Genomic DNA, 12,120 nt, shown 5'->3' with positions numbered 1-12,120 from the left:
GTTTTGAAGTTTTTGGATGTATAATATGAGTATGATGGGTGAGCAGGTTGTGAGCAGTTCCATGATGCTTCTCCTCCAGGGTGCCACCATGATTAATTCCAGTAAACTGTCCTCCTTGATTCTGTTCCTATGTTCCCTGGCCCAGTAATGGTCCAGACACAGCTCACAAGGCCGGTCTCTAACCACTCTGCCATAGCACTCACCTCCTTGCATCTTCTATTACCTAAAGGGTCTATTGCAATGTGCCACATGAGGTAACCGAGCACAGCGGGAAGAACTCGCGGAGACAGTCTTGGCTTGATAGTGTACTCTATTAGTGAGCTTTGCCTCTATAGGTTTCTCAAATGAAGAGTCACGTTGGGCTGCGGCTATTCAGTATGCTGATAGGACATCTGGCTGCGATGGGCAGTGGTGACCTGTGACACTTCCATGTGCACGAGAGGGAGAGTGAAACAGGAAAGTTCGGATATGCTGTGGAGGTTCTGAGTGACGTTCTGCTTTTTACTTGATCATTAAAAGTCACAATTAAATGTATAGAAATTTCTCAGACTGGGTGAATTGCAATGGTGACTGAGCAAGGGGCCCTAAAACAATGTGACTCCTGGAACATTTGGGAGAATTGGCAGCTCTGCAAGATTATCATTGAAATTACATTTTATTTCTTTGGCAAATCTAAAAAATAAAAACAGTTGTATCACTTTATATATTGTATGTTTGTATCATGAAGAGCTCATATTGATTAATATTACTGTTTTAAAATTATTTTAAAAAGTCATAGATTTAGGCATCCTTAACCCTTAACTAACACTTAGTGATTTTACGGTGGCCATTAAGGTGTTTTCTCCTGATGTGCTGCCTTTGTACAGTGAAGAAGATTGTAGTAGTATGTGCTGCATAATCCAAATGCCAAATCACCAAAAAGGCTATTCTCCAATCATATAAGCCCTCTGATGTTGGAGCTAATAGTGTCCAAATCTATGGCTTTTAATAGGGGACTAATCTGTTAGTCTACTTGCCCCATGACATGATAATGGGAGTCTGGCTGCTGGGCTTCCAGGTCTCCCATAAGTATAAGGCCATTATCTAATTGATTGGTTGCACTGTTAAGGCCCCGTCTCACATAGCGAGATCGCTAGCGAGATCGCTGCTGAGTCACAAGTTTTGTGACGCAACAGCGACCTCCATAGCGATCTCGCTATGTGTGACACGTACCAGCGATCAGGCCCCTGCTGCGAGATCGCTGGTCGTGTCGGAATGGCCTGGACCTTTTTTTGGTCGTTGAGGCCCCGCTGACATTGCTGAATCGGTGTGTGTGACACCGATCCAGCGATGTCTTCACTGGTAACCAGGGTAAACATCGGGTTACTAAGCGCAGGGCCGCGCTTAGTAACCCGATGTTTACCCTGGTTACCAGCGTAAATGTAAAAAAAAACAAACAGTACATACTCGCTTTCTGATGTCCGTCAGGTCCCTTGCCGTCTGCTTCCTGCTCTCACTGAGCTGACTGCCGGCCGTACAGTGAGAAGTGAGAGCACAGCAGTGACGTCACCGCTGCGCTCTGCTCTCAGTGTACGGCGGCTCAGTCAGTCAGAGCAGGAAGCAGACGGCAAGGGACCTGGACACCGAAAGGCGAGTATGTACTGTTTGTTTTTTTTGGTAACCAGGGTAAACATCGGGTTACTAAGCGCGGCCCTGCGCTTAGTAACCCGATGTTTACCCTGGTTACCCGGGTGCTGCAGGGGGACTTCGGCATCGTTGAAGACAGTTTCAACGATGCCGAACTCGTTCCCCTGATCGTTGGTCGCTGGAGAGAGCTGTCTGTGTGACAGCTCCCCAGCGACCACACAGCGACTTACCAACGATCACGGCCAGGTCATATCGCTGGTCGTGATCGTTGGTAAATCGCTAAGTGAGACGGGGCCTTAATACTGGCAGGCAATAATGCTTTGAAACACCATCAATTTCCAAGCCTTAAATAATTGATCAAGCTATTTCTGGTTCAAGTCCCCTGAGGGAACAAAAAACGTGTTCCACACTTAAAAAAATAAAAACCATAACATTTTTTTAAGTAGTTCACCTAAAAAAATTACACAATTGCAATTGTAATCACCCAAAGAATCTAAAGTTACAGTATGTCTTTTCTGATACACTTCCTCAAAATTGAAAATCTCCCCCAAAATATGCTTTACTTGTGCAAAATGTACCAAAATGTAACCTGTGCCATGTCGAATAAGGTTAATTTGATTTTTCTTACTTAACACTAAACAGCAAAAAAAAATCTGAATGAAAAAAAATAATTTATATGTTTTCCAAATCTGTGCCACTGAAACATACAACGCGTCTTCAAACAAATGAGCCTCAGTACAGGTTTATCTATATATATAATTGCCTAAGGGGTACTTCCGTCTGTCTGTAACTTCCGTAACTGAAATCCTGGGTCCCTGATTGGTTGCGGCCGGCCGCGACCAATCAGCGAGATTGGGGCAGGAGTTAAACACCGCTTCACTTTTTACTATTGGTGCTTCCTATGCAGCATCAATAGTAAAAACATAGAATGTTAAAAATAATAAAAAAATATATATTCTCACCTTCCAAAGCGGGGTCCCAGGGTTGCTGTTGGCGGAGGCAGGAGTGGGGCGAGGCTGTGGACCCCAGACCCCTGGCAGCCATTTTCCCAGAGTCCACTGCATAATAAACCATGGAACCCCGGAGGCTCCAGGCTTTAACAAAATGTCGGCGGAGCCCCTCATGACCGAACACCCGCAGTGTCGCACATCCAAACACCCCCTCATCCCAGCCTGTGGCATGCAGCAACTCTCCACTCTTGCCTCCTACAGCAGTGACCTTAGGACCCCGCTTCACCGTGGCCAGTAAGGTATATCCACATTATAAGATGCACCCCCATTTTCCCCCAAAATTTGAGGGAAAAAAAGTGTGTCTTATAATCCGAAAAATACGGTATACATGTTTGCAAGGTCAGGTTTAGCATTTAATAAACATGGTAAATAATATAACCAAAAAACAATTGTGGAATTTTTCACAGCACTTGTAATTATCTTCCCGATTTCCAGTACACTATATGGTAAAATCAATGGTGTTATTCAAAAGTATAAGTCGTCCTGCAAAAAAAAGCTCTCATATGGCTATATTGAAGGAAAAATAAAAACATTATGGCTCTGGGAAGAAGGGGAGCAAAAAAAACAGCACAAAAAAGGAAAATGGCAAGCTCGTGAAGTGGTTAAATAGCTAATTCAACCCTCTTCTTAATCACAGCGTATGGATAGACCAGTGTTCCCCAACTCGAGTCCTCAAGAGCCACCAACAGGTCATGTTTTCAGGATTACCTTATTATTGAACATGTGATGGAATTATCACCTATGCAATACTAAGGAAATCCTGAAAACATGATGATCTGTTGGTGGCTCTTGAGCAATAGAGTTAGGGAACACTGGTATAGATAAAGAAGAGTGCTGACTTGACTACTGAAATAAGCAGTTAACACCCTTCAACAAAGTGTCCTGTGTCAGACACATGTCGTTAGAGACCCTCCTGGGGCTGAATTCAGAATTTATAGCTGAAGACCATGGTACAGCACCCGTAGTCTAAAAAGACCTGTAGATCATGGTTTATGAGTTATGACTACTGATGTAGTGATTAATTGGATAGGAAAATATAAGTCCACTGAAATATCTGTGGTGTTAGAGAAATCAAACACATTAAAGAAAGATGCCATACTTACCAATACCTGGTCACAATTCTAATATAATATTATAAAATATCATAAAATAGATCTATAGTACAACCCATATCCCAAAAAGTTAGGACGCCATGTAAAATGTAAAGAAAACAAAAGTTCAAGAATATGGAAATCTCTTACAGCCAGAAGAAGAGTCTGCAATCCTGACCTTTCACCATTGGAAAACATTTGGCGTATTTCAAAATGAAAAATCTGGCAAAAAAGACCGAGAAAAGCTCAGTAGTTAGAGTCCTCCATCAGATAAGAATGGGACAAGATTCTTCTTCTCCAACTCCAGCAATTGGTTTCATCCCATTCCAGACATTTACAGACTGTTGTGTAAAGAAGGATATGCTACACAATGGAAGACATGGTCTTGTACCAACTTTTTTGAGATGTGTTGCTGCCATCAATTTCTAAATGAGCTAATTTTATTTTCAAATGAAATGAACAAATGTCTAAACTTTCCCCATCTCACATGTGATCTATGTTCTGGTGTGTATAAAATATTTCGACAACAGATTTCCAAATCATCGCATTCTTGTTTTCCTTATATATTACACAGCTTCCCAACTTTATTTGGAGCTGGGGATGTAAAATAAAATATTACATAGTATTTTACCATCACCATATCACTTTTCAGAGAACTGCTATTAATTTTGATGTTAGAGGAATCAACAAATTAATATTAAAAAAATATATTTTAATGAAAACTCACCTGAAATATTCTGGAGCTCCAATATATTTGGAATACTCTAATCTACAGTATTCTGTATGTGAACAAGTTGTATATTTAATACATTCTATGCCATTAGAATGCAGACAGAGTTTTTTAAAATTTGGAAGATGTTTTAAAGAAGATTTTTTTTAACCACTTATTTCACAAATAAGAACACTGGGCAAAACTACAGTAATACACCATGTCATGCCTAGAACAGGGATTGAGAGACTGCTGCATGACACAGTGTATCCATTTCAGATGGCTACTTTCACAAGTTTTATATATCATATAGTAAATATTACAAGCTAGTATGTTAAAGTATGGAAGTCCTGTATTTTCTTTCCCCTTTCTTTCCCTATTATCCCATGTATCCTATTTTTCCCGCACCCTTTACCCTTACCTTTGTTAAATTTGTAAAACGAATAAAATTTGTTGGAAAAACAAGCTATCATTATAGCCTAATGGTGCTTTCACATTGCGTTTGGGCATCCGTTCAGTGGCCCTGTCAGAAGGGGTTTGGACTTACACGTCAACAGGGTCTTAGATTGTAATGGTGCCAACAGAGTGAATGTGTGCTCTGTTGTGCATTATTTTCAGCCTATACGCCTACTGGAGGCGGACATTCAGGCGTGCGCCTACTGGAGGCGGACACTCAGGCATATGCCTACTGGAGGCGAACACTCAGGCATACACCTACTGGAGGCGGACACTCAGGCATACGCCTACTGGAGGCGGATACTCAGGCATATGCCTACTGGAGGTGAACACTCAGGCATTCACCTACTGGAGGCGGACACTCAGGCATATGCCTACTGGAGGCGAACACTCAGGCATATGCCTACTGGAGGCGGACACTCAGGCATATGCCTACTGGAGGCGGACACTCAGGCATATGCCTACTGGAGGCGGACACTCAGGCATACACCTACTGGAGGCAGACACTCAGGCATACACCTACTGGAGGCGGACACTCAGGCATACACCTACTGGAAGTGGACACTCAGGCATACACCTACTGGAGGCGGTCACTCAGGCATATGCCTACTGGAGCTGGACACTCAGGCATATGCCTACTGGAGGCGGACATTCAGGTGTAGTAGACTGCATCTGAATGTGCGCCTCAGGTAGGTGCACAGTCTCAAAAATGATGCTCGTAAATTAGATTCTGTTTTTCTTTCATCTATTTTAATCTTAATTTATAAACCATGATATGGTAACTAAAACATGGCAATGTCCAGAAGCCATAGCATTTTTGGTACACATTGAAGCAGATCTCTCACACTGGGTACCATTCTATTATCGTAAGGGTCCATGCACATCAATGAAAATTGCCTTTTTAGGAATCATGATTGCATGAATCCATAAAAAGTGGCCATACAATGGAATAAGTCAATAACAAGCTGCATATTGCACATTTATTCTACTCTTGAACAAAAATCCTTTTAGAGAGAATAGAGTGACACTTTTAGGAGTTTGTATGTTCTCCCCATGTTTGTGTGAGTTTCTTCCGGGTATTCGGGTTTCCTCCCACATTCCGAAGACATACCGATAGGGAATTTAAATTGGGGACAGTGATGATGATGTATGTAAAGCGCTGTGGAAATTAATGGGGCTATATGCTGTAAGCATGGAGGTTAGGCAGGCATGGTTTCAATTACTGCAGTTGCTGTAACCATGCTCCGGTATTGACAGTCAGCCAGCTCAGCAGTCAGTGGCGGGGTGTGGTGACGGCCGCTGCTCACTATCTGTCACTTAAAGATGGAGGCTACCAAAAGGAATATAGTTCACTTCCTCCCAGTAGCTGGACTGTCAGTGCACCTTGAGAACGCTACTAACTTGTAGATTAACCCCACAACTGTAGGTTTATAGCATTTTTTGACATGACAGGCTACCTTTAAATAAATAAAATTAGTTACATGTCTTTAAAATGAACTTGTTGGTGCTCCTTCTTCCCACATATAGGGTCAACTCTTGCCAAGATGTTGGACATCCCAAAAGAAGTTATTCATTGCTGATTTCAGTTTATTAAGTGAAATAACCATTAATAGTCAAGGAGTATAAAGAAAACATTCATTAAAATTAAAATAAGAACAAGAACATACTATACTGTAGAAGATTTGACTTTTTTAAATTAAATCTAAATATTCATGAAGAACGATGTCAGAGCACCATATTTTTGCTGTTTGATAATGTTGTCTTTGTTTTGTGTCATATGTATTGAAATATAAAATGAAATATGTACTCACCCCTGCATTGCAGCTTTTAGTGATGCAGAGTAACGCCAGTCTGGGTTAGGATGTTTTGGCTGAAGAAGCAAATAAGAACAAATGTTTAGTTCCAGTTAGAAATTCTGTAATGTATGCAATCAATGTCAACATAAAGGATCAAACATTTGCACTGTGTTTGCCAATTTAAAAGTAAGATACAAGTATCTTTTACATGTAATGACAATACTTAATTTACCATTCTGCAGATAGAATTTTAAAAAAATTCTTGAAAATATATTGGTGAAATTACAACAAAAATGTTGGATTATAATAAAGCCAACAATTGTAAACATCCAGTGAATCGATTAAAATACATGTGCATGAATGTGGACCCTAATCAGAATAAAAAAAAAATCACAATTGGATGTTTTTCATTTAAATTGTTCAAAAATTAAAGAAAAAAATGGATTAAGTGATTACAGGAGATGGCACCCCATATGCTTTGGGAGCCATCTGCAAAAGTGTAAGCATCTTGGTGGCAAAACGTTACAATGTCAAATTTAAGATAAAGTATTTTGATTATTTCTTGTTTGACAAACCTGGAGTTCTTCTGCACCACTGTTGCCAATATGTGTAATAAAACATTTCCAACAAATAACCTTTTATGTGTTCTTAAATAATTGATTTCACTACAGTGTAGGAGTGCATTAGCGTTCTGCTAACTGAACAGGTTTTTGGTTCTTGAATCTTCATTGCTTTTCGCAAAATTATTTTTTGGACTGTTAAAAAAAACTGTGGAAACCTTTATACAATACTGTGCATGCACAAAAAAACCCATTAGGCATAAATTAGTTTTTATCAAAGTAGGTTACACAAAATAATTGCTCTTTACCTTATTTTGGGTTAATAATCGGAGAAACGTTACCCCTTAGACTCCAGTCCAGAGCCTCTCACCTAGCCAAATCAGTTCTCATGCTTCGCACTGACGAGGGCCAACAGCCCGAAACACCGTGTCTGCGAATTGAGATACTGATTTGGCTTTTATCCTAAGTCATATTGCATGACTCGTTAAAGGGTTGATTGTGACTTGTAGGATCGCTACTTCCAACAGGTGGCGCTATAGAGTTAAGTCCTCTTTTTCTCAGAAGAGGCAATTTGCATATTTAAATTCCCAGAGGAGCATTGTACGGCAAATAAGCCTCCTTACCTTGACAAGCCAGAGATGGTATGTCACTCTCCATAAGGAGAAACGTTACCCCTTAGACCCCAGACCAGAGCCTCTCACCTAGCCAAATCAGTTCTCATGCTTCGCACTGATGAGGGCCAACAGCCCGAAACACCGTGTCTGCGAATTGAGATATTGATTTGGCTTTTATCCTAAGTCATATTGCACGACTCGTTAAAGGGTTGATTGTGACTTGTAGGATCGCTACTTCCAACAGGTGGCGCTATAGAGTTAAGTCCTCTTTTTCTCAGAAGAGGCAATTTGTATAATCAGGAAATGAGCATTTGTGTGACATGTGTATCGGTACCTAACCTTTCTGTCTCTTCTTCTGCTGCCAGATGGCTCCGAAGTCTTGTTGCCGGTGACACAGGGTGACAGTTCTAGTATTGTGCCCTCTGGGACTCGGTAACTGCTATGTGGTTTGGGTGGGACTGCAAGCTGCTTAAGATCCTGAAATCCTGCAGTCCAGCTTCTCTCCTGAAGAGCGAACCAGAGGTAAGAGAATCAGGAGCTCGGTGTAGGGAAAAAATAGTAAAGGAGGAGAAGTGTCAAAAAGCAAGCCAAGGTCAAAAGTCAGGAATCTCCACTGGGAGAATAGCAAGGCACAAGTTACACGGAAGCAAGTCAGATTATTGGTGCAGTCAGACTGTCGTGTTACTCTCGTGAGGATCGCATCACAATCCTTGGACTGGCAGACAGCCAGAACAGAAATACATGTGGTCACAATCAGGTCAGGAGTACCGACAACCAGTCCGAAGATTGCAATGTGATCCTCATGAGAGTAATACGACAGTCTGACTGCACCCATAATCTGACTTGTTTCTGTATAAATTGTGTCTTGCTATTCTCCCTGTGGAGATTCCTGATTTTTTTACCTCGTCTTGCTTTATGACACTTCTACTTCTTTACAATTTTCTCCCCACAATGACCTCCTGATTCTCTTACCTTTGGTTTGCTCCTCAGGATATCAATTCTTCTCCGTCAGCAATCCAGCGGACCCTCAGTGGATTCCATCTTAAGACCAGATCCCTGTACAGTGGTTTAAGGGTGAAAGCCTCTGGAATCTTCCGGATGAAATGGCTTGGGCCAAGTCTGTCTGATGTGGCATTTTTGAGCCTGTGGCCTCTGACAGATGTAACAGTTTGCAGGAATGCTAGATACAAGACTGTTAATAGGCTGGTAAACCCCCAATGAACAAGAAAAATGCTCGTTCATCGTTGGCTATGACTTTTAGGCTGGTTTAAAAATCATCATCATTGGCAGCACATCTTTCCGTGAGTGATGTGTAATGCACGAAGGGAAGATGTTAATTTGCAACTATAATGACCTTTACAGAGCACGATCACAGCCGCTAACTGCCAGTCTGCTACTTATAATCAGAATGTTATTTGTTTAATGCCTTGTTTAGACAGGCCAGTCACACTTCTATGCATTCAGAACGATTGTCAAAACGATTGTTCTGTGCATATAAAAGAACATATTATCGGCAGCACATAATAGAACAATGTGCTGCCGAAAATAATGATTTTTAAGTCAGCTTAAAAATCATTGTTGTTGTGAATTTGGATTCTGGGCTCCCCCGGTGGCCGCTTGTGGAATTGGACTTGTCATCCTCTTTCCTGTTTCACCTGATTCCATCAGTAGTGGGTGTCGCTATTTAAGCTCATTTCTCTGGTGGTTTCTTGCCGGTCAACAATGTTATCTGATGCCTCTCAGTGCTTGTTCCTGCTTCTAGACAACTACTGATAAGTTGGACTTTTGTCCATGTTTTGTTTTGCCTATTTGTTCCAGTTCGCAGCTGAAGTTTTGTTACTGTGTCTGGAAAGCTCTCGTCGATCAGGGATTGCTACTCTGGCGTTATGAGTTAATGCCAGAGTTTAAGGTAATCTCTGGATGGTGTTTTGTTAGTATTTTTCTGCTGACCATGAAAGTATACTATCTGTCTTCTGCTATCTAGTAAGCGGACCTCAAATTTGCTAAGACTATTTTCCTGCTGCGTTTGTTGTTTCATCTGAACTCACCGTCATTATATGTGGGGGGCTACTGTCTTCTTTGGAATATTTCTCTAGAGGTGAGCCAGGTCTTATATTTCCCTCTGCTAGCTATTTAGGTCTTAGGCCAGAGCTGGGCATCTAGCGATTAATAGGAAATGCTACCTGGCTATTTCTAGTTGCGCGGCAGGCTTAGCTCATGGTCAGTATAGTTCCATCTTCCGAGAGCTTGTCCCTCTATAGGCTTGCTATGATCTCTGCCTGCAGAGATCATGATAGTTTGACCGGCCAGTTAAGTGTTAAAGACCCAGGTTGAGAAAGGAGAGTTATAAGAAGTCTGCTGGAATTTTTTTTTTTTTTTTTTTTTTCCTTTCCTCCAGTCTGCCTTGCTGCAGTCTTTTTTCTCTCTCTCCTCCTAATCTCTGTATGCTCTGTGTGCACCTGACAATTATGGATCTCCAGAGTGTAACTGCGGGTTTGAATAATCTCATCACGAAAGTACAAAATTTACAAGATTTTGTAGTACATGCTCCGGTATCTGAGCCGAGAATTCCTTTGCCGGAGTTCTTCACAGGGAATAGAGCTAGCTTCCAGAATTTCCGAAATAATTGTAAGCTTTATTTGTCCCTGAAGTCTCGTTCAGCTGGAGACCCTGCTCAGCAGGTTAGGATTGTGATTTCCTTGCTCAGGGGTGACCCTCAAGATTGGGCCTTCTCATTGCCAGCAGGGGATCCTGCGTTACGCGATGTGGATGCGTTTTTTCTGGCCTTGGGCTTGCTTTATGAGGAACCTCATTTGGAACTTCAGGCAGAAAAAACTTTGATGGCACTATCTCAGGGGCAAGACGAAGCTGAAGTTTTCTGCCAAAAATTCCGTAAATGGTCTGTGCTTACTCAGTGGAATGAGTGCGCCTTGGCGGCAATTTTCAGGGAGGGTCTCTCTGATGCCGTTAAGGATGTTATGGTGGGGTTCCCTTTGCCTGCAGGTCTGAATGAGTCCATGACAATGGCTATTCAGATTGATAGGCGTCTGCGGGAGCGCAAACCGATGCACCATCTGGCGGTGTCTATGGAAAAGACGCCAGAGAGTATGCAGTGTGATAGAATTCTGTCCAGGAGCGAGCGACAGAATTTTAGACGGAAGAATGGATTGTGTTTCTATTGTGGGGATTCTACTCATGTTATATCGGCATGCTCTAGGCGTACAAAGAAGCTTGATAAGTCTGTTTCCATTGGCACCATTCAGTCTAAGTTTATTTTGTCTGTAACCCTGATTTGCTCTTTGTCATCCATTGCCACGGACGCCTATGTTGACTCTGGCGCCGCTCTGAGTCTTATGGATTGGTCCTTTGCCAATCGTTGTGGTTTTGATTTAGAGCCTTTGGAGACTCTTATTCCTCTGAAGGGGATTGACTCCACCCCATTGGCTAATAATAAACCACAATACTGGACACAAGTAACCATGCGTATCAATCCGGATCACCAGGAGATTATTCGTTTCCTGGTGCTGTATAATTTACATGACGATTTGGTACTGGGATTGCCATGGTTGCAGTCTCACAACCCAGTCTTGGACTGGAGAGCTATGTCTGTGTTGAGCTGGGGATGTAAGGGTATTCATGGGGACGTACCTTTGGTTTCTATTTCGTCGTCCATTCCCTCTGAAGTCCCTGAGTTCCTCTCTGATTATCAAGACGTCTTTGACGAACCCAAGCTTGGGTCGTTACCTCCGCACCGTGAGTGCGATTGTGCCATAGATTTGATACCGGGTTGTAAATATCCAAAGGGTCGTTTGTTTAATTTGTCTGTGCCGGAACATGCTGCTATGCGGGAATATATAAAGGAGTCTTTGGAAAAGGGACATATTCGTCCATCTTCTTCTCCCTTGGGAGCTGGGTTTTTCTTTGTCTCAAAAAAAGACGGCTCTTTGAGACCATGTATTGATTATCGGCTTCTGAATAAGATCACTGTTAAGTATCAATACCCATTGCCATTGCTTACTGATTTGTTTGCTCGTATAGAGGGTGCTAAGTGGTTCTCTAAAATTGATCTTCGTGGGGCGTATAATTTGGTGCGGATCAGGCAGGGGGATGAGTGGAAGACCGCATTTAATACGCCCGAGGGCCACTTTGAGTATTTGGTCATGCCTTTTGGTCTTTCTAATGCCCCTTCAGTTTTCCAGTCTTTTATGCATGATATTTTCCGCGATTTTCTGGATAAATTTATGATAATATATCTGGA

The 12,120-nt window shown here is 41.9% G+C and overlaps 1 protein-coding gene across 14 annotated transcripts in view; it reads right to left on the bottom strand.

Moving 5' to 3' along the window:
* The window catches only part of LOC143776623 (protocadherin alpha-C2-like), a 513,355-nt gene that overhangs the window by 56,667 nt on the left and 444,568 nt on the right, over positions 1–12,120 (bottom strand). For 11 of the 14 annotated variants that reach the window (XM_077266142.1, XM_077266143.1, XM_077266150.1 and 8 more), the window contains exon 2: positions 6,704–6,762. The exons of the other annotated variants lie outside the window; for them this stretch is intronic. In XM_077266142.1, coding sequence (XP_077122257.1) covers positions 6,704–6,762 — 59 coding nt within the window. The remainder of the gene's footprint in view (positions 1–6,703; positions 6,763–12,120) is intronic. 14 annotated transcript variants of the gene reach the window in all.

Source organism: Ranitomeya variabilis, chromosome 5 (assembly GCF_051348905.1).
Source record: "Ranitomeya variabilis isolate aRanVar5 chromosome 5, aRanVar5.hap1, whole genome shotgun sequence".
Lineage (NCBI taxonomy): Eukaryota > Metazoa > Chordata > Amphibia > Anura > Dendrobatidae > Ranitomeya > Ranitomeya variabilis.
The sequence above is the reverse complement of the archived record's forward strand: the minus strand, read 5'-3'. Positions and strand labels throughout refer to the sequence as shown.